The 21,966-nt window shown below is 41.8% G+C and overlaps 3 protein-coding genes across 6 annotated transcripts in view; 2 read left to right on the forward strand and 1 right to left on the reverse strand.

Moving 5' to 3' along the window:
* phlpp2 (PH domain and leucine rich repeat protein phosphatase 2) overlaps window positions 1-8,786 on the forward strand; it is a 49,681-nt gene extending 40,895 nt beyond the window's left edge. Inside the window, exons 18-19 of the mRNA XM_006641340.3 lie at window positions 49-280; window positions 599-8,786. Of these exons, the coding sequence (XP_006641403.3) occupies window positions 49-280; window positions 599-1,885 (1,519 nt within the window). The 3' untranslated portion in view covers window positions 1,886-8,786. The remainder of the gene's footprint in view (window positions 1-48; window positions 281-598) is intronic.
* Window positions 8,787-10,127: 1,341 nt separating this feature from the next.
* On the reverse strand, window positions 10,128-15,723 carry marveld3 (MARVEL domain containing 3). Its single transcript, XM_006641339.3, has 4 exons — window positions 15,204-15,723; window positions 13,550-13,858; window positions 13,089-13,198; window positions 10,128-11,405 (listed from the first exon to the last, which is right to left on the reverse strand). Exons 2-4 carry the CDS (start codon window positions 13,819-13,821, stop codon window positions 10,795-10,797), a joined length of 993 nt encoding a protein of 330 aa, XP_006641402.2. The 5' UTR covers window positions 13,822-13,858; window positions 15,204-15,723; the 3' UTR covers window positions 10,128-10,794.
* A 1,302-nt stretch (window positions 15,724-17,025) lies between these two features.
* The window catches only part of usp10 (ubiquitin specific peptidase 10), a 32,966-nt gene continuing 28,025 nt past the window's right edge, over window positions 17,026-21,966 (forward strand). For all 4 annotated transcript variants that reach the window (XM_015368146.2, XM_015368147.2, XM_015368148.2 and 1 more), the window contains exon 1: window positions 17,026-17,294. In XM_015368146.2, coding sequence (XP_015223632.1) covers window positions 17,274-17,294 — 21 coding nt within the window. In that variant the 5' untranslated portion in view covers window positions 17,026-17,273. The remainder of the gene's footprint in view (window positions 17,295-21,966) is intronic.

A 21,966-nucleotide genomic window follows, 5' to 3' on the forward strand; every position in this document is an offset into this window, starting at 1 on the left:
AATCCTCAGAAAGTGTTTGAAGAAGACTCGTTTTCCTCTGTTCTACAGTAAGCTCGGTATGGCTGGCCAGAAGCTTGGAGCTTCAGCCCTGCTTTGTTATATCCATCACGACCCCTCTGACCCAAGCAGCTACTTCAGCCTGACCTTGGCCAACGTGGGCACCTGCCAGGCTGTACTGTGCCGGGACGGGCAGCCCTTGCCGCTCTCTAAGGTCTTCAGTTTGGAACAGAGTGCAGAAGAGACCGAACGGGTCAAAAAGAGCAAGGCTATTGTCACTGAGGTACTGTATTGGTCGACTCTCCATCTGCATGTCTTTTGTTATTGGCTTGTAGCCTCATCAGAGAGACAAGAGCAAGAAATGACAAGTACGATGTACGATGGCAAGATGACATAGCTGCTAAAACTCTGGTTTCATACTCTCAGGGGGTTGAGCTCTCCAGTAGGTCATTGCTGACACTAGAGGACAGTCTCACTCCCCTTGAGGTGGCCTTGAAGGTCCAAAGGCGAAATGGGGCTAATTGGCCACCCCTTCTCATCAGATGCCTGCTTGGTCCTTCTGATGCCTGATGTTTGTCTCTTCTCTGCCTCTCCCTTGCAGGACAACAAGGTCAGCGGTGTGACGTGCTGCACTCGCCTTCTGGGCTGCTCGTACCTGTCTCCCTGGGTCATTCCCAAGCCCTGGGTGCAGACCGAGGCCCTGTGTGCCCAGGACGAGTTTCTGATTCTGGGGAACAGAGCCCTGTTTGAGCACGTTTCCTACCAGGAGGCAGTGAGTACAGTGCAGGCGGTCCGGGACCCCCGAGCTGCTGCCAAAAAGCTGTGCACCCTGGCCCAGAGCTATGGCTGCCAGGACAATGTGGGGGCTGTGGTGGTGTCCCTTCACATAGGGGAGGACAGCTGCACCTGTGAGCCACCGTTGGCTTCCACCGATACCAGAGGGATAGGAACAGGAGGTGTGGTGGGTGGTTGCCCCACTTCTGTACCCCTGGGAGAGCCTGCCACCCCCTCCTCTAGCAGTGGGATAGCGTCTGAGTTCAGCAGCGAGATGTCGGCCTCGGAGGTGGGCAGCGAGGCAGGCTCCACTGCCTCAGACGAGCACCCGTCCGGTCTGGCTTCCCGGCCCGAGCGCCGCTGCAGCCTCCATCCAGCGGCCACCCTGTGTGGCATCGGAGGCCCCGCCGCTGGAGGCAACAACCCAGGCTTCTTCCAGAGGCAGCCGTCCTGTGCCACCTTCTCCAGCAACCAGTCGGACAACGGGCTGGACAGCGACGATGAGGCTCCACTAGAGGGCGTGATTTCCAATGGGAGTAAGCTGGAGGTGGAGGTGGACATCCATTGCTGTGCTTTTCAGATCCTCTCAGGAGCTCCTGAGGGCCCCAGTGACCAGGAGCTCCATCAGGATCACCGGAGCTTGGATTTCCCCACCAGCGGATTCAGGTCAAAAATGCGCCGGCAGAATAGCGTAGTGGTGTCGTCCACTAACGGATGCTTCCTCTCCGTGTGCGGGAAGGAGATCTCCGACCTGAAGAAGTCGCCTTCAACCTCCAGTCTCTTTGGGAAGAAGCTGTCCAACGGCTCAGTGGTGGCGCTAGAGGACAGCCACAATCTCATCGAGGTGGCCTTGGAGGCCCCGAAGAAGAAATCGGGCTACTTTGCTGCCCCTGCCCAACAGGACCCCGAAGACCAGCTTGTGGTGCCCCCCAGTTTGGAACAGGACGTGCGGGAGCAGATGAGGAACCAGATGCCCATCCCCGGACCTCCACCCCCGGGCACACCCACTGCTTCTGGAGCCCCTGACTGGGATCAACAGCAACCCCCCCAGCTGCCACACAGAGACCAGAGCACTGCAGCTGTACCGCAAGAAGTGTATGACACTGCACTGTAGAAGGCAGCCAGGCTCCTGCCTGCCCAGACTGACGGGACAGAGTGAGCTTAGACAACGCTGGCTGATTCTGACACCCATGGGACACTCCAGTTCAGTTGTTATGTTTAATAGCTGATTAATATTTTAGGACATTACCCTTAGCATAATATAGCAGTTTAACTCTTAAATATATAATTTGAATATCAGACCTACTAACTGAAGGACATATATAATATAAAAGAATATAATGATTTATGTAACTGAACTGGAAAGCAAATTGCATGAAACATCATTATCATTTAGGTACTACAGGCCAAACAACCTGAACTGGAGTATCTCATCTGAGAAACACTGCAAAAAAGATGTTGACGTAATGTTGTCTTGGGACAGACTGTTTACTTATTGATGTAAAATGTTTGTCACAACACATGAAGTTTCTTTTTTAAGTATGCAACTCCTTATTTGGGTGATAGGCTTTAAGTGTTACTTGACTTGTTTATTTATCACTGTACATTCCTCCTGTACTGAAGAATCTGTGTCTTGTGGCTCTTCAGCACCAGACAGAAGTCACAGAACCTAAAGGTGACAACAAGTGCCTGCAGCAGATTTTCAGTCACTTGGACAAGGATAATCGCGAAACTGCACACTGGCCATGGTGCTGGCATGATCAGATAACCTCATGTGGGTAATTCTTAGAAGACTGTGACCAAACGAAAAGATACAATGAGTTCAGCCCCATATTCCAGGAATCAGGATTTTTGTAAGGTCTTCTGCCAAACGCTCTTGTTCTGATGAACAACGATGATGACGACGAGATGACAGCAGACACGATCCTCTTCAGTTTTCCTCCCTCGGCAGTTCATTGGATTGCAATTAGACATTCCAGATCAGTTAGGAAGCTGAAGGGGTAAAAAATTAGCTAAAGCCTGAAAAGAAATGGTTTAACGAGCAAAGACATTCAATCTAAGAAGTGCTAATGGAAGGGATTTGGAAAAGGAGCAGTGCTTGCATTTTAAAACATGATGTTTTAATGGATTACTGTACAACACAGCCATATTAATCAACATTAATTTATTCAGTCAAAATATTAAGTATCTTTTTTTTTGCAGTGGAAATGTGGTCAAATCTGTCCACTCCAAAAAGACTTAGGGTGGAGTCAGGAAACAAAGGCAAATGTCAATGCATTGCTTCGCTATTTTCCTGTCTGACAAATGCTAAAAGAAAGTAGTCACTGAAGAAACTGAAAAACAGAATGAACAAAATGAAAGTTGAAATATTTGTGTTGTGACTAGCTCTTTTTACAGTTCAACAAGTGTAGGCATTCAAGTTATGAGTGTTCAGCAAAGGAGGCCTTCTGCCTTATAACTCAAGTCAAACAGGATGTGATTTTCATGAATAATGCAGACTTGACCGAATCATCAATAGGATATCATTTGACTCTGGTACTTGAACTGTGGCGCTAGAAGCTGTTCAGTGTAATAATAGTGTGAGAAATAATAGTGACATGATTACACTGAAAAAAAGTCCTTTGCCAACTTTGAATGAGACGTTTTCAAACAAAATAGATTTTAAGGAATAATGCAAAGTGTAAATACATTAAAATATATAACTGAGTATATTTTGCCTACCAATATAAGAATGTGTCTTAGTTCTGTATGTCTATCGTAAAAAAGTGTATGTATGGTATTGAGAAAACTTATTTTAACCACACTGTATGCATATTTCATGTAGGCTTGCTGATTAATTAATTTTAATTTAAATTGTGAAAACTATTATAGAAGGAGCAAGCATTGGTTCACAAGACAAAGAAAATATATACTGTGAATTAGACCTTATGAATTCTATTGCCAATTATGGTTTGCACTATATAAGCCTGCAAGTCTTACTCATGTGGTTTATAATATTACTCATATTTCATGTTATAAAGCTATGATGGAGATTTATGGACAGTGTAATACAAATGTATCCTTGTTGTAATTGCCAGAAAAAAAGGTAATAGATTGCATACTGAGCATCAAAAGAAAAAATCACTTTCAACGTGACTGATTCATAAAATTATCATTATGAAAATGGTAAGATCTTTTTTTTTGTTGTAGGTGTTTTATCGTTTTGTTGAACAGACATGACGTAGTTAAATTCAGTATTCACATTAACTGTTGTAATCAACAGGGCTGGTCAGTTTTGAGTCTACTGGCTGAAGGCAGCCTCGGGCTGATAAAGCTGTAACCGTGTCCAGCACTGGCTTACTTTACACGCCTTGTGATGTTCGCTTTTTGTGACACATGCTTTGCACCAGTTTGCAGAAGCTGTCTTGTGGGAATCTTGTGGGATTCTGTCCCTTTCCTTTTATACAGCCTGTTCCACATACGTTCAGAGGGTTTCACGTCTGGCATCTACAGCATAACTCTCACATTCTCATCTCACCAGAAAACCTTTGTTACAGGGGCAGTGTTAGAATGTCTCAGGATTTAATATAGCACAACGTGGGGCAGTCAGGCTGCAATTTTCAATCACTACGCTGTAGCAAGTAGACACTTCTACCCAGATCATCACATTTGAACCCCTATATCGGTCTTGGCAAGATGTCATGACCTGTGGTCTCCCTGATTGTGGCCTGTTGTTGACAGACTGTGCTTACTGTGGCATCTTGCCCAGTTAAACCTTTCTGACCGTGATCATCTCAGACAGCAAGTGACAGCGTGTGAGCTTAGTCCAGCCTTAACATAACAATGGCACAAAGACATTGTTCTCCTGATTATCAGGTCATAGTGATTCCTTTCTGTGTTCTTCATTCTTGATTTATGCATTGTTTGAAAGTCAAGAAGTTAATTCACCTCTACCTATGCCTAGTTTCACTAACGAGGTGATTCAGTGCTTATGCAATAATCAAAGTCGCTTGACAATATGACAGTCAATAATTTGATCAATTAATCAAAAGAACACCAAAAATGCATTTAATTAATATCCTAAATCCATATACCTTATTTTTCTAAATACAGACGTGGATTGAATAGTTTCGTTTGATGCTCAGTCAACAAGTGGTCACCTAGTGTCATCTAGTGGTCAAAGTGTTGTACTGCAGGGATTCCTCTTTTTAATTACAAGTTGGGCCGTGTTTTCCGAAGGCGATGAATGATATTCTGAAATGTTTTCATTCCGAAATGTGTTGAGGTATATAACACCACTTATTATTTTTCAGTGTGAACAACAGGCAGGAATGACAAAAAGTCCCTTTGAATGTATTTCTATTTTATCAACAGCAAAATAACAAACCTTGGGGTTTCAAGTTGCTGTTCCACTGACCGAAAAAACCCCCGAATGAAGGCAGGGTGTGACTCTGCATAACACTAGATTAAGCACATGGAGAAGAAAGCTCCTCTGGATAATGGAAATGGATTTTTGAAATGACACTAAGAAATTAGTATGCAGTAAATATGAAAAACTGCCCATAACCATATGTGTAGCAGTGAATCATTTTCCAAAACTGTCTCATGAAACTTGGATTTCTGTTTATGGGATAGTGCACTCTTTTAAAATGGTTCCCTCTCTGCACCTGCTCAGGCACTTTAGACTTGAGGTCCTTATTCAAGGACATCATTCTGTTTTTGATGTGGTTGGCCACAGTGCTGTATCCATGCTGCTTTGCCTATGCCAGCGATATCTGGGTATAGCATTCTAGATACTAGATTCTAGATACATGACATTTAGTAGCATCAGCTCTGTTGGAATATACTGAATTCTACACATGCCTGTCTAAAGTCGCATTTAATGCTGCTTAGTTCAGGATGGGCATATCTGTAGGCTTAATCACTGCCTGGCACTGCCTGTTCTCTGTGCCCAGTCCCTTGTGCCATACCAGTGGTTCTTATCTGCTTATAGTATTTGTTTCAGTAGTTCAGGGTATACTGTTCAAGTACATTTTAAGCTTCAAGATCAAAATCTAATAAAAGAAAATATGGGCAGGGCATATATAGGAAATGCATTTGCTGTATCATAAATGCATACATTAGTAGTAAAGAAAACAGCCTTTGATTCTGCTACCATGACTTGAACTATGGCTATATTTCCTGGCTGTCACTGGATAAAGCTGTGTAATTACTGCAGCAACATGAAAGAATGCTAGTGTAAAACATTGGGATTTGTGATGCCCACTGAGACCTTTATCTTGGCCTTGAAGGACTGTAAGATTAATTGTACTTACTATATTGAAAAAGAGTTATATTGCTTTTGAGCGTTTATACTAAATTTAAGGAATTATGATGTTAGGAATATTAGTTTATTTTTTTAAGATCCCAGAGCTTTAAAATGAAATCCTAGGTTAGTTATTTGGGCCTAGATATAATTTAGGTTAGCTGCATGTAATTCAAACCAACAGAGAACTTGAATGGGAACAGTGACTTTATTTTTGTTAATTGAGACGATTCACTGTTTGATCAAATCTGTTTATGAAGGCATCGGACACTGTAGAAGCACTTTGTATATACAGAAATTAAATATAATAGTCTATATGAAGTATTTATATAAATGCACTCAAACTCATAGGTCTTGAGTTTAGCTTGTTGTGGCTTTTATTGGCCACTTAGATTGCTAAATATTCTCTAAGAGAAAGCTGCCAATTAAAAAGATCTTAATGTAAAAGAGCCAACCATGACATTGTTTTTTTTTGAGTGACTGATCGGATACATGTCCATTTATGCTGTTAAACTGTAATATTCATGGGAAACAATGCTAAATTATTGTTATGTCAATAAACTTTGTTCTTGCATTAGAACATTATCTGTGTATAGGGATCAACAATAAAGAACAAAGTTGGGCTACTCCGCTCTGCATGTGATACAAATTGAAATAAAATCCTTTTATTTTTGTAAATGATATCATGCTCCATGCACCGGCTGTACTTTATGATCAAGCATAGATGAAAGAAGAGTTCTTCACGTTGAGGAGATTCATGTTACAGTAAGAACTCTGCACGTAAGGATATCCGAGGAAAACACTGTAAAAATGAAAGCTGGGTGAGAGCTAAGGTTTTTGGCTGAGCTTTCAACTTCTTTTCTCGCATATACTGTATATCAGCAACGGTATACAGTTGATGGAAAGGAAGATGGCTAAATCTGTAATGCAGAGATATCATCCTAATACACCTAACATTCTTTCTGTCCTTGTGACAAGTGTATGCAACAATGTAGAGACAGAGGGAAAGCTGTCACGCACATCAATGCTCTTTGTGTTTTTTGGGACAAAACAGTATATGCAAAATGTTTCACTCATTCTTATAGAGTACTTTCTACTCTATAATTAGGCTTTGTGTGGCTAAGAATAGTGACTTTACCTCTATTATCCAGGAAGGAATGGCGACTACGTAGCACTAACCTTGATTATTTGATCTGCTTTGCAAAAAAAAAAGTGTTCTGCTACCATGTCAGTGTTTTCCAGGACTCAACATACCTGTTCTGCTTAGTCCTGTAAGAAGTTAATAAGATCCCAGTGCACCTTTCTACATATATCTAGGCCACGGTGTGCCAAGTCAGGATCAATGCTGTATCATAAATGAGGTGCAGTGTTCCATATGCATTAGTGTTTGTCCTAGTGTCCAAAATTCATTTAACTGACCTTATCAGAACATAAACTGGAAACCTTAGTTTATTAGAATTTTGCATTTATGTTTACAGTCCAAGTGTCTCCTATTTGAGAGTACCAAAAAGGTTTACTTTATGTAGTCACAGGACAGGCAGAAACAAAATAGCATGAGATGAGATTGCATGTTAACTCAATACGCCATTTTGTTTTGCAATACTTCAAGTAGTAGAGGCAGAAAAGCAAGTTGAAAATTAACTGGACAAAAATGTGTTTGGAGGATAGAGCACAGGGTAAAGTTCAGCAGAAATGCATGAAGAGAATAATTTTCCCTTTAAATCTAAGAGTTAAACCTTGTTAACAGATTTTTCTACCATAATGTTATGTAAATGGAATAAATCCATTAGACACGCAAAGGCGATTACACACTTTTAAAAGCATCATTGCTGTAAGAATGAAAGATCTGAGTCAATTTTTTCTCATTTTTGTCCAATTGAACTTTTTCTCCTGGAAACTTTTTTACATATAAAGCAACATTATTCCCTTAAGAGTTGAAAAGGAGACCGTAAAATAAGTATTTTAGTTTATTTTTCACATAATGAATATGTATTGAACAATTTATTTTGCTTTCATGTACAACTCTGGATTATTTGCATAATATTATGGTAAATACACAGCAGCAGGGGTGATGGGAGATATTAACAGGCTTAATATGTGACCAAAGTAAACATTGTTCAAATTCATCATTATTTCTGTATCTTCTTTTCTAGAGATGCCTAAATATTTTCTCTGTATGCCAATAAAGTTAACATTTATTTTTGTACTTCATTGTTTCATGCAGATTTATAGATCCTTCTCTTCTACAAAATTTAGGTTTTCAATTATCATATATTGTCACCCATCTGTTAATTTAATTTTTTTCTTTTCCAATGAAATTCTTATTAGTGTATTTAACGTTTCAAGCATGTGTTATATACAAATGTGATTAATTTGTACAGAATCAATGGTTTATGTTTCTAAGGCATTGTTTTAAATATCTGGAGCATTTATGACATTTTTATGTTTATATTTTAGCATGCAGATAAACTGCTGAATATGAAGAATCTGTTCTATAATGGATGTAATTAGTTTAGACAATCTTTTTTGTTGTTGTTTTGTTATTGGGGGAAAAAAGAAATGAGAGCACTTTTGCTGTTCCACAGCCTGGGTTTGACTCCTTTTGTTTTGGGGGGCCGACAATGGTTCATAATTTCACTTGAAATGCTGCTATATAGATGAGATTTGGGCAGAAAAGGTGTATTTTGATTAACTTTTCAGCCAAAGTAGCAATAAAAATTTATACTGTGAATCATCTGTGGATTTTTTTTAATGGATTGCTTTTGGGGTGAGCATTGAAGGGAAGGGAAAACAAGGTGAAGACTGATATCGAAGAGTGATGGATGATCACCATTATTTTACAGGAATCTGAGTACTATACTGGTTTCCTGTAACAGATCACCATTTGAGTGATTGATCACAGCTGTTTTGAGTTTGCTGCAAAGAGTTTGTCTCAGCCTTTTGATGGGGATGACTGGATTCAATATATGGGGACAGTGAAGACTAGTTGAATATGATTTCTTTTCTGCCAGAAAGTGGGAGACATTACAGAACTGTGTGAAGTCGGGAAGCAGGAAAATTTCTGTATTAGTGTCGGTACATATTTAGTTATATAGGAGTTGTATAAAGGGTTATAATTACATGCTATTACAATGTCCTTTAAGTTCAATTACATTTAACAGCAAAATACTTGGATCATTAATGGATGTTTGCAGCTTTATCTTCTGTCTGAAACATTAGGAAAGCCTACTGGCTTGTACCAGAACAGCTGCCATTTATTTTACGCCAATCCCCATAAATAGTCGAATAATATTTTTAAAAATGGTCTATGAATGCCAACAGTAATTTTAATGGCAGAGGAAGAGAGGTCTTGAAGAAAGAGTTAACTGTACACTGGCTCCTCCACAGTTGTGAGTGAGCGGCCGGAACAGTACTGACAATGTGGATGAATCCCCCCCCCCCCAAAAAAAAGCTGGTCTTCCATCTGTGCCTGCAATGTCTCAGTTTGTCCAGTGCACCCCACACCTCAGTTCTTCAAGGTGTCTGTGCATACCCCCAGTACTCGGTGCGACTCCCTGTATCACATTCCCAGCCATCCCTTCCAGCTGCAGAAGCATGTATAATAGAAAGTACTGTGTCTGGTTGTCAAGGCCAGTCCTGAGCAGGGCTAGACACACTGAAGCACAACAGGTGATCTGTTCTTCAGACTATGTGGTACTTCAGAATGTGATACTGAAAGTGAAATGTGTGAACAGGGAGTTGAGCTATTGGAGAAGAAATCCTTTTTTAAAAAAAGGCCATATTGGTAACTAAACTGAAACACAAGTCTTTTAGTGTGTTTTAGCATCTTTTAGCTTGTTTCAATGACCTTTTCTGTTGAAACATGCTGTTAGGCTCTCTACAAATGCTTTTAATTCTGCATTGTATGTCTTGTTCCAAGTTAAATCGCTTGTCGTTAAACGGTACATTTTACTGTAAGAACTCTTCATCAGCCACCAGAAAGAAACACTACAACACATTCCAAGTATAGAAACGTGAGCTTAATGTGATTTTGTGAGAAAGAGCGAGTATTAGGAAAATATTAAAAGCCTCATTTACAAATGCAAGACATTTAATTCTTTAAAAAGCACTAAAAGCATCATTAAGATCAGAACTGAAAATTCCTCAAGGTTCAATACCTTTTGAAAAACTGTTCTACACATCAGACTCCCCAGACACCAGACTCAGAGTCCCCTATTGTAAGAATATACCCTGACACAGTGCATCCCTTATCTAACAACTAAAAGCTCAAAAAATGCTGCTACTAAGCGATGAATTTGAGTTTACAAATGCTTGCATTAGAGCTTGTTTGAAAAAAACAGTAACTACCAATCTCAATAAAAAAATGCTCATCTTCAACACTAATAAAAAAATCTGTTGCTAATACTTAGGAATGTGTTCCAAACACTTAAAACAAAAAAAAAACAGTAGTAAACCTTAGCCACAACATTAGTTTTAAGTTTGTTCTGTAAGTATAAACCAGAAGTTGAACCTGATTGTATTTTGAGCCAAGACTGTACTTAAAGGTCACCATGAACACTGGTAATTATCACAGAACTAATTTGACGACCATGATTTTGAAAAGCTGCCTGGGAGTATAAGATAAGGAGTTAGAGAGCAGCGTTTTTCTCTTCAGAGATCGGTTTGTTAGCAGTAGCCTTTTCCGGGTCTTTTTGGATGCTTCCCAAAAAAAAAAAACCCCCTCGACGAAAACTATTCCTCTAAAAGTCATAAAAGTCCCGAGGTGGCTGTTTCTTAATTTCCCGCACCCTCTTGAAAGCCCGCAGGGCCAGGAATGCGCTGAAGGGGAAAGCCAGGACCCCCAGCGCGCCGAACAGCCCCCCGGCTATGTCCGCCCCGTGCAGCTTGCACCCAAACCCCATGTGCCCTTTGCTTCTGTACAGCTCCTCCCTCTCCTGGCAGATGGCCGAGCTGTAGTTGTCCTGCAGCTTGAGGAAATAGAAGGCGAGGGCGGGGAGGTAGCCCAGCCCGATGAGGGCGTCCAGGATGCCCTCCGCCACGAGGACGAGGGGCCAGCGGTAGGGGACGCGCAGGACGCCCAGGAGCAGCATCAAGCAGGCGTACCCCATCAGGGCGCCCCCCAACGCCATGGTGGCCGCGTAGGCCGGCACCTTGAGCTGGTAGAACAGCACGTCCAGCTCCTTCACCCGCGTGGCTTCGGCGCCCGTGAAAGCGTTGGCCCCGCCGTAATAGTAGGCGTAAAGACCCCCGAGGCTGGCCAGGTCGTTGTAGCCCCCCGCGGTGTTGTAGGACACCCCAGCGCAGATGACTATCAGCATGTTGAGGAAGATCTCCATTATCTGGCACAGGCCTGCGCGGGGACATCCACACGCCAGGAAGAGAGGGACAGAGACGGAAAAGGCACAGGTCACAGGTCACTGGGATTATGGAGAACAAACCATAAGAAATTTGACCTTTAGGCTCCCGCGGCTCAATGACATTTCACTCAGGATCCTAGAGACTTGCAATTTAACGAAGCTGAAACGCCAAAACTACACTTTACTTTTCCAGTCTGTAAAGTATACCTTCTGGTAGGTGTAAATATATGATTAGAAATACTCCTTATGTAAAAAAAGAGCAAATGCACTGTAAAAGACAATATAGCATAGTCCACATATAGGTAAATATAGGTATAGGTAAATGACCGTTGCTATAAAAAATACTAACTACTTAGCTACAATATAGGCTACTCTTTTTGGACATGGTATTTGTTGATAATTATTTATCAGGCATCAAAATAAAGTTTAAGTCATTTATAAAAATAAAACTTTTGATTACCAATTTCTGTATGACAACATTCATTTGCATAATTTATCAAATTACTCTGAAACATGCTATAGGATAAAGTTGTCGATTTTGCAATTCCTAGATATAACAAGGTGTCTCTTTTTCAATATACAGTATGTGGATATACAGCTGGTTTATAGAGGTTAGCCAGTAGCCTAGAACCCTATCGGGGATACAGCACAAGCCAACTGAAATCATGGGGGGAAAAAAGTATTAAAATAAAAATTTAAAACGATAACCTCAAAACCAAAATTATACAATTTTAAACAAGCCTAATACAGTTTATAAGTTTCAAGTGCACCTCCAGAGGCGACTTCTTCAGCCTGTATAAAGTAAGTGTTGTATGCTGGGACCAGCCTGATCACAAGATTACACACCGGGCCCTGTCACACCAGAAAGACTGCATTCCTTTCCCTCTTTCACACTGGCTTCCACTTCACAGACCTTCCAGACCTGACAGCACTGCCTACGTCAAAATGCAAATGGGTAAAAGGGGCCTTTTCCCCACTGCAAATCTGTAACCCAGCATTGCTAACAGATCTTCACAAATTAGGACTCTTTCGCAGTCGCTGAAACCTGCGCAAGAATGCAGCAGAGCAGGACTAGTCCAGTCTCCATATGCTGACCAGTGACAAGAAACACTGCATCTCCTTTTAGAGAAATCATGTTATGTGCTTTATCATAACAAAAGGTTAATCTTTCACAAAAATTATAACAAATTCCTTTCAGTCCTCTGTTGCCACATATAGCAGGAATACCACCTTTCCAGAAAATATTAAGATTCACATCTCCTGTAATTAATGAACAAACTGCTTTTCTGATTTGAGAGCACACATTATAACAATAAGCAGGGAAATATCTTTTATACAGTATATCAAGATCAGCCTTTGAGAATATCCAGTATAATAACCATACATACACAAAGGCTAGGTCTGAAGCTAAGATTATTCCTTCTTTCTTACATTGATTTTTTTTTCATTTTTCAGGATTATGATTAATTGGTCATATTGGATTTTTAACCAAGTCACAATGCAAGGACACTTACTGCCATATTCTGTATTTGAAACCCTACCTTCCTCAATTCAAATAATTATGAGCAGGATTATTAACCCTTTGCTTTTGTAAAATGTCACCAATTAAAAATGAGGTTTAAAGTAGTTTGCATCATGGATTCTCTTTTAAAAATCGCCTTCATCATGACACTCACCTCTAGAGGTAGGAATATATTTGAAGTTGTAGCAGCCACGAAGCCCACTGGATGGCACTGATTCATCATAACTCATTTCATCTGGAGGCACTGAGGGTCCCTGATGTGACCTGTGTTTAAAGTAAGTAACGATGAGCACTGAAGAGAAGAAAACAGGCCCGGCTCTTACCTCACCTGCTACTGCAGGAACAACAGAGCAATGGTAACCAAGTTATAATGTTTTCGTACACTTTATATACAGGAACTGGGCCAAAGCACTGTCGGACCAACAGATTTAGGATCTTTATAGAAAGTCCAGACACCTGGGAGGGGAGAGTTGTGGGTCAGGAAACAGACGAAAGGTTTACACCACCAGCTCCAGCCTCTGAGTGTAGACTCAGACCACTTCAGCCATCTTCAGAGTTTTCCCACTGTGGTTTTGTTTTGACACCTCAGGAAAAAAAGAGTGAATTTTCCGTTACCTTTCTTCCCTGTAGGAAGGAGGCTGGTCCCTTTGAAGTTGCGGCCCTCCGGAGCTGCGGGGATTCCTGTCCTCCCGTCTGTCAGGATAATCCCGGTCTCTCTTTTCCAGGTAGCTAGGATCCCTGTCATCCCAGTACTGCGGGTGTCTCTGGTCTCTGGCGTGCCGGTACCTCTCCCTCTGTCTGTCCATATCACGGCGAGTGCCACTTTCGCTCCTCGTCTTGCTCTGCGGCTCCTCATCTCTTCCAGGATTCCTCCCACCTCCCGGCATCTTATGATCTGTGAGTTCCGTGAATGTACTGTATGCCCTGTGGATCGATGAAGGGGCAGAGAACAGCTCAGAGAGAAAAACAAAAGTAACGCACCACTTATACAGTAGCTGCAACAGTCCCACAGTGGTAGCAGGAAAACGGCAAAATCATTTTCGTGGCAGGTGTGCCAACACTTAAGTGAGCAGCCAAGACACAGGTGAAGGATATCAATGTACCACAGTCAGTCATGACGGATGCTAAATCATAATTACGCCAGAATGCTTTAAGTAATATCCAAAAATACATATTATCCATGTTCTATACTATGTGTTTTTTTTAAAAAAACATGCAGAGAGTGATTTTTATACTCGCATATAAATATTACATAGTGCTGCAGTGCTGTGCAAATACTTTATTAAATGCTGATGCTTTTTAAAACTAACATGCTCATGCTTTGCCAAATTTAACAGGTCTTAGAGCTTAAAGTTAGTTGTGAGCTGCAGGGTAATATAGCCCACTGAAGCTCAGCAGGTACTGGCCAGTACCTGGATTGGACACCTCCGGGGAAAGCTAAGGCTGCTGCTGGAAGAGGGGTTAGTGGGGCCAGTAGGGTGCGCTCACACTGCAGTCTGTGTGGGTCCTAATGCCCCAGTATAGCGATGCTTACACTATACTGTAAAAAAGATGCTGTCCTTCAGATGAAACTTAAAACCAAGCCCCTGCCTCTCTGTGGTTGTTAAACATCCCAGGGAGTTTCTCGAGGAAAGTAGGGGTGTCACCCCCAATAACCTGGCTTAATTTCCCAGCGGCCTTTACCAATCACGGTCTCCTAATAATCCCCATGTTTGAACTGACTTTATCACACTGTTCTCCTCCTCACTGAGAAGTGGAAGTCCCAATTACCTGAAAAGAGCTTTGAGTGGCGTGTCCAGAAAGCGCTATGTAAATATAAGGATACTATTATTAAAGCAGCGTGTAGTTCTACTAGGTGAATACAAAGACTTTAAGCATAGTTCTTCGTAACTAAACGTAATCTACACATTGGACCATAATCATATGTAGTTCGAGTAGATAGCTGCGTCAGCATGCGTAGGATACAAAGAATAAGTAAAGATTTAGTCCATGCTGAAAAGAGATAAAAAGAAACAACGTTTCAAGATGTTGAGCCTCCTACAGGTGTGAAGGGTGACGTTTTCAGCGTGGAATAAACCTTTACTTGTTTCATTGCATAATCATAATATTCTTGTTAAAAGTGTCAAAGTAGGCAAAGAGTTACGCCTGCATCTAATAGGGTTAGTAACGAGTTTCACTGGTTTTGGCCACCATCACCCTGTATGTATATACAATTACTTTGCGATTTTTTATTTTGCGTATTTTATACTGATTTATGAGCACAGCTTACCCTCAGAAGTCAGCAAAAGAAGTTCCAGTGCTCCATCCCGGGCTGTGTTGTACAAATAGCTCCGGTTACCGAAACCCGGTTTGATGCGCCTCTCAGCCGAAACTGGTTGACCGGTCAGTAGTTTCCCAGTAATTCGCTAACCCTCGAAACAGGACTTGAGTTGAGAAATAACTCGTGTATCTTTCAGAGGTCAAATAAAGAAGTTGGAGGTCTTCAGTTCGACCTAAATGGTTTTCGGACTCAAGTTTTCAAGTCAGCATCACAAATACCACAACTTCCGAGTACGCAACATAACAAAGAAAGCGAGGTTTTGTGGTACTTTGTTTTATTTTTCGTCGTGTTGTTGACGAAACATGGACATATCTGCCTCGAGTGACCAGGTTAAATCCATCGACAGTGCACAACTATTGTATTTTGATGTTTCACATCCGCCATTAATTTTCAAGGTACACTTTGTGCGTAGCTCCGACACCACGATCCCACACACACATACACATACACACCTCATACCTGAGCTCACAGCTTGACTTCCCAAACGGAGAACCCCGCCTTTAAAAACTCGTTTTTAACTGGTCGCAGCGCGACTCACTGTTTTAGGAAGTAATTAGTATTTACTTTAAATAGCAAATATTTGATAAGGCAATATAAGAAGTATGTTAATCTACGTTCAATGTTGCAGAAACAGTTTTAATCGCTCTTGCAAATGGCATTATTAAACCTCTAGTTTTCACGATGGATTTCGATTTGATCATATTCGTGAGGTATAACTATAATTTTATGGCTACAGCTAATGAACAATGAATAAAAAACAATGAAAATGTAAACCGATAGGGTGTTCACAATTAAAAAAAAACTCTATAGAAACGTCTCTGTCTCGTCATCAAAACAGAAAATTCGGTTTTGACCACTAAATCGGTGTGGATCCAAACTGCATACATTTCCACAGAAAGAATCTCACAAAACATCAGAAAAAAATGGTCTTTAACCCCGTGATCTGCACAACTCATGAGGAAGCCAAACTGTGTGAACACATCCATTCCAGTTGCTGCTGGGAAAATTGAACTCACTGGTATTTTCAACTGCAGGAGCAGGACGCCTATCATGTAAAGGGGGGAAATCAGTTACTATTGTAGAATTTAAATCAAGTGATGTTACAATTGTACAATTCATTGTACGGTTATTGGTCACATTGCAAAACATTATTGCTGCTCTTGAGTCAGTCCAGAGAATGAAAAAGTCAAGTCTTGAGTAGAGCAGTACCAGATTCAGACATTCAAATTCTTAAAAGATGTTGATAAAGTCAGCCTATTGGACTTTTTCAGAATCGACAGTGAAAAAAAGACAGGATCACAAGTGGGAACTGCTAGGAAGGGTATTTGAAACCGAGGAATGGAGGCACGAATTTACACAAAGGGTTTCCCGTGGCACAATAACAGTTGTGTTGTTAATGCAGATACCCTAGCTTGCTTCAAGAAACGTTTGGATTAAATCTTGGCAGGAATTATCTACTAAAACATCAGCTAGCTTGGACCAGTCCCGCTAGCTTGTGGTCATTTTAGATTTCCTCTGTCATTTTAGGAAGAAATGATTGTTCCTGAATACAAAACATGCAGAGTCATGCATTAAAGACAAGTGTGCCATGTCTCCCCTTTCAATATATTTCCCAAACCGCGAGCGTGTACCCATGTGCTGTAGGTGTAAGGGGCCCTTTCGCCTCCGCTGGCGCTGGGCATGCGCAATGCGGTGCGCGTCCCCGCGTTTCTCCGCCTCCCACCCAGGGCGCACGCGCTCACCGCGGACTCAGTCAGGCTCTCAAGCGCGCGCAAGCCAGAAGCAAGGCGAGACAAAGATGGCGGCCATGGTGGGGTTAGCAGCGTGATGGGCAGGAGGAGGAGAATACAACCTTAACGTTATATACTCTAGATTAAAAAAAAAGAAACTACATTGAAAATGTCGCAGTAGAAATTGATTTGTTTTTAAGTCAAAGACCACATTTCAGCTCATCCCTGGAGAAGAGGAAGTTTATTTTCTTTTTTAATTGTAAAAAAAGAAAAGAAACTCGCCGGGAGCATGGCTTCACACAGCAGCCAGGTAAAAACTGTTCTTCACTCTGGTGTTCCGAGTCGTAGGTACTGCAGCGGGCCTCGGAGACGCCACGGCTCATGCTGGCATGCGTGTGAGTGCTTTGGCTGTTGCAAAGTGCAGCTTTGTCATTGAGAAGTGGGCGAAAAAAAAATTGCAAGGCGAGTTTCCCCGAGCACGGGATGCCTGCTTCCCCCATTGAAACCCCAGCATGGACGAGGCCCAGAGGCAGCCTCACTCATTCATAGACGAGAGCTCCCGAAGAGCGGGTTTAAGTCCTGCGCTCAGAAATCCGACCCGTGCCGCCGTGTCGACCCAGCCCCGGTTGCATCTCAACACGTGGATGTTTGCCCCACTCGGGTGGTTTTGCATTGCATTTCGAGATGGTTTAGCTGGCGTGCTCGGCCCAACCTGCACCGCAACAGGCCTCGGCGAGCTGAGAGCCGCTTTCTTCCGCGGTGTCAAACAGCGCGCTCGGGTAAAAGTCACCCTCGCCGTCAGTGAGTTGTGGTGCACGACCCGTTTTTGTCCTGACTGGGGGTTTCTCCCCCCCTCTGGAGTCGGTTTTTAATTCATTTAAAGTGTGAAACGGTGCATCCGCTGGTGGCATGCATTGGGCCTGTTGATCGGGGAGGGGGGGCGGTCTTGTTTTTCCGTGTTAGGAGACTCATCCAGTGTTGTATGAAGGAGAGCGCAACGGGACTTGCAATGGACATTTTTATAACTCGTTTGTCGCTCTTCAGTGCAAATGCACTTTACTTTGAAAAGGACGCCTGCGTAACGTGTTTGGGCCTGTTCATCATTTAGATTCTCATCGCAGCCTTGCCTCCACTGTTACCCTATGAAGCCGAAATAAATTTGAGGAGTAGCCGTAGATTTTGGGCCCCCTATCTTTTTTTCCCCTAAGGCGCAGAGACTATTCTAGCTGTGCTTTTATATTGTAAGAAAACGACACGAAAATCGGTGATCGGAGAGAAATTTAGAAGCATGCAGGAATAATGTGGAGTGCTGGCTAACTCTGGTGGGAATACCGGATGATAACTATACTCATGGTTTTCCTAGCTTTGGGAGAAGTAGCTGAAAGACCTTTAAGAAGTTTCGGTACCTGCGGTTTCTTAGGTTTGGTGGCGGAGCAGTCGTGGGTTGAAGGGTGAATTTGTGATAGCAGGCGGTCTTGAGAAGTAGAATTGTACCACAAAATGCTGATAGGTCGTAGACAACAAAGTGTAGGCATTTGAGTGTCCAGCGTAAGTTTGAGGAAAGCGTGTTTTTTTGGAATTGCTAGATGCAGGAAGCGGTGTGTACTTAAGCTCTCGGATACTTGCGAGTTTGGCGTGTATAATATAGCATGATTTTGATAGTGCAAGCTATTAATGTATCGTTCTTTCTCTTTCTTTTGCTTAGCTACATCTTCGCGTTTATAGTTTCAACTTGGGCAGCGCGTTACGAGGAGTTGTAACGGGAACATTGAAATTCAGCTGAATCATAGGCGCCCATCCCCCTACCAGGCAGCATTTTTATACTGAGACCACTGTGAGCTGCTCGACGTAGGAACACATTTGCATTGACTTTTTTTCAGTATCACGAGAAACGTACAGGTGGTTTAGTGTTTTTTTTTCTCTCCCGGCTTGAAAGCTGGGCGGTTTGTGCCGCTGAGGTGGTGTGTAGTGCTTTAAAACTTCAGAGTGCGGCTTCCATTCAGGACACTTGACACGTGATGCCGCTCAAGTTGTTGAAACTTACAAAAAGGGATGCATTGCTTTATTGTAAATCGTTTACGGAGGACGTAAAATCTTATTTTTGTTTACTGCAGTTTTAACTTGAGTTTAAATCGGTTGTCCTTAATTAGTATAAACCTAGCATGTTTCGCGTACTTAGTAATTGTGCCCAGACCGGTGGGGTGTTCAGTTTTCAGAGCACAGGGGGAATCCGTATTTAATATCAGTGAAGAGATCATGATGAGGTGTATTTGAAGAAAATGTGTAATACGTTTAAGATGTATAGATTCGGAACTACCAATGCACTTCAGAAAATCTGCATTGTTAAAAGCTTTGTGCATTTTCTGACTTTTCAAGGACACAGTATACCCCCGTGCGTGGATACTGTGGATGTTTCTTTTTAACTAGATGCTTTTGGTCATTTCCTGTACTTGCATCGGTTTGGCTATCAGGACATAAAGGAAAACGCTCTGTACGCTAACTTGATAGATATTATCTGCCTTTCGCTTTGCCAAGTTTAAAACAGCGAACGAGGTTGCCCTACCAGTTTTTGGAAGTTTTACCTCAGCAAAGAAATTTAAATTGTATAAATGCTCGTTTTGTATTCCAGCTTGCCTATGACATTTCTATTTGACTTACCTTTTATTTGCTGTATTTCTTTTTGATGTTAAAGAATGCTTATGGTCTTTAATTGCATGATGGTGTATACAGCATTATGCTACCAGACACCATGACAGTCCATGTGGATTGGGAAGACTTGCCTGGAGTTTAGAGCTTATCGTTGTAGTTCACACTGTCTGTTGTGGATTTGTTGTAGTGGATCGGTATGTTTTTCATTCAACTTTGCTGCTGTTGGCAGAGAGAGTCAAAGACAAAATATAGTAGTGTGCAAAATAGCTCAGTATTAAACTGATCATGGAACAAGTAATAGGTTTATTCCATGCTGAAAAAAAGAAGAAAGAGAACACAACGTTTCGGCCGTGGAGCCTTCTTCAGGTGTGAAGGCTCACACCTGAAGAAGGCTCCACGGCCGAAACGTTGTGTTCTCTTTCTTCTTTTTTTCAGCATGGAATAAACCTATTACTTGTTCCTTTGCAGCCTACGCATGCTGACGCAGCTACCCACCTGAACTTAAACTGATCATGCTATGCAAGGATGAGCCTGTGTTGCAAAAAATGTTTTGGGTTCTTTTTGGTGTTTAGATGACCTTTGTGACTGTGTGAAGCACAGACTAGTTGTGGGTTTGTTGTATATAATGGTCTTTTAGGGGTACCATTCTGAGTGCTGTACAATGACTGCACTTTGTGAATAGAAAAAAAATATTAGCCAGTCTTATGTTTTTCGTGCTATCCTATACAAACAGGTCATCACAAGTCACGTTTGAAATCTTGAACAAAGCATGCTTGTCATAGCAGGTGCTCACAATGTAAGAAAGATAGCTGAGGATTTGGGTCTCTAACCTTGAATGCTTACTTTGGAGATTCCTCAGGTTGGTATGCAGTGATACATTTCTGTTAATGACTTGTGACTCAAGTTGGGGGAGACTAGCGTAGGTGGATGAATCTTAACAGGGCACTTGTAATACAGGATTAATGTCACATGACGTGAGGGGCAGTGGTTTCTTAAGATTAAGGAAGCAGGATCAAAAGACTGAAGCAGAGTTTTAGTAGTGACTTCTGTCCTTGTGAAAGCATTGGATCATGAGAATCGTAAAGGTGTGGTGGTTTCTTCCTGTCTGTAGTGTAAAATCTACCTTGTTTCCTATTCCAAGCCCCCTCTTTTCAGAAGAAGTGCACTTCCTTAGCATGATTCACCAGCATTTAGAGAGACCTTTCCCCGGCACATCTTTCCTTCCCATGTTTTTTTTTGGCTTGGGCAGACAATATATTGTGATTGACGTATGCTGTCAGAATATGCTCTTGTAACAATGCATGTGTGCTGTTCAGGTGCAATTCTATACAAGTCCAGGTTAATTGGATCACAAAATGAGTCTTTTTAAAAGATGAGGTTTGGATTATGTAATTAGACTGGATATACAGTCTACAGTTAGTTGTTCCCATGTCCCCCCCCCAACTCTAGGATTTTTGTGACATATGTCTTTGAAGATGTGCCGATGTGCGCAGAGCTGACCATACTCTTTTTGTATAAACTGTAGTTTTAAACTGGGGGAGAATATTGGGATATTGGAAAATGAGGTTTTAAGAATTGTACATGGCTACTTTTTGAACTGAAATCCAATATGTAAAAGTAAGTGCAGATGGACAGTATCTTTACTTTAAAAGCATTTGTTCTGTGCAGAAAGTAGGAATGTTTCTCATTGACTTTCCATTTTTTATTAGTTGCTTGCATTTGTGTCACACCGGGTCCAGAGCGCTTCACGTATAGGAGACAAACTTCACCCAGCAGTGAAGTCTAGCACCTGCTTGGTTAATGCAGCCCCACTGCTCAGCAAGTCAGAGGAGAGAGAAGTGAGATCAGTTGAGTTAAAAGGGGAAATGTTGGGTTGTCAGGTTGTGTAAGCACAAAGTGGAATTTAGCTTTGGAAAGTTTCCTTCGAAGTGTTCCTTAGTTTCTATAATGGCCAAATAGTCAGGTCTTGGTTTAATGTCTCTCCACCTACACTGCAATGTCTACTTACCATACCTTGTGCATTGGTTTAGAAATTCTGGTCTAGATGGAAGAATTCCATCTTTTTATTCCACGAGCACAGCTCGCAGCATGCATTTTTTCCTTAGGGGTCTCCCATCCCAGAGTTTAAGCAGCCCATCCCTTTTGTTTAAATCCTACATTGCTCTTATATTGATACCTTCTCATTGTCAGATGTTTCAGCAGTGTGAGATTGTGAACAGGACTTAATTCTTGCTCACAAGGGGTTGTAAATCTGTTTAGGTGTTTTCCAAATGGAATTATAAAACCATGACAAGCATTGAACTTTTTAAAAATACAACAGTACTCTGGGATGT

This window comes from Lepisosteus oculatus, chromosome 20 (genome assembly GCF_040954835.1).
Source record: "Lepisosteus oculatus isolate fLepOcu1 chromosome 20, fLepOcu1.hap2, whole genome shotgun sequence".
Lineage (NCBI taxonomy): Eukaryota > Metazoa > Chordata > Actinopteri > Semionotiformes > Lepisosteidae > Lepisosteus > Lepisosteus oculatus.

Coding starts and splice junctions, on each gene's coding strand:
- marveld3 (XM_006641339.3), bottom strand. CDS start 13,821: ATGCCGGGAGGTGGGAGGAATCCTGGAAGAGATGAGGAGCCGCAGAGC. Junction 13,199..13,549: donor CCTTCCTACAGGGAAGAAAG/GTAACGGAAAAT, acceptor CTTTAAACACAG/GTCACATCAGGGACCCTCAG. Junction 11,406..13,088: donor ATATATTCCTACCTCTAGAG/GTGAGTGTCATG, acceptor GTCCCCGCGCAG/GCCTGTGCCAGATAATGGAG.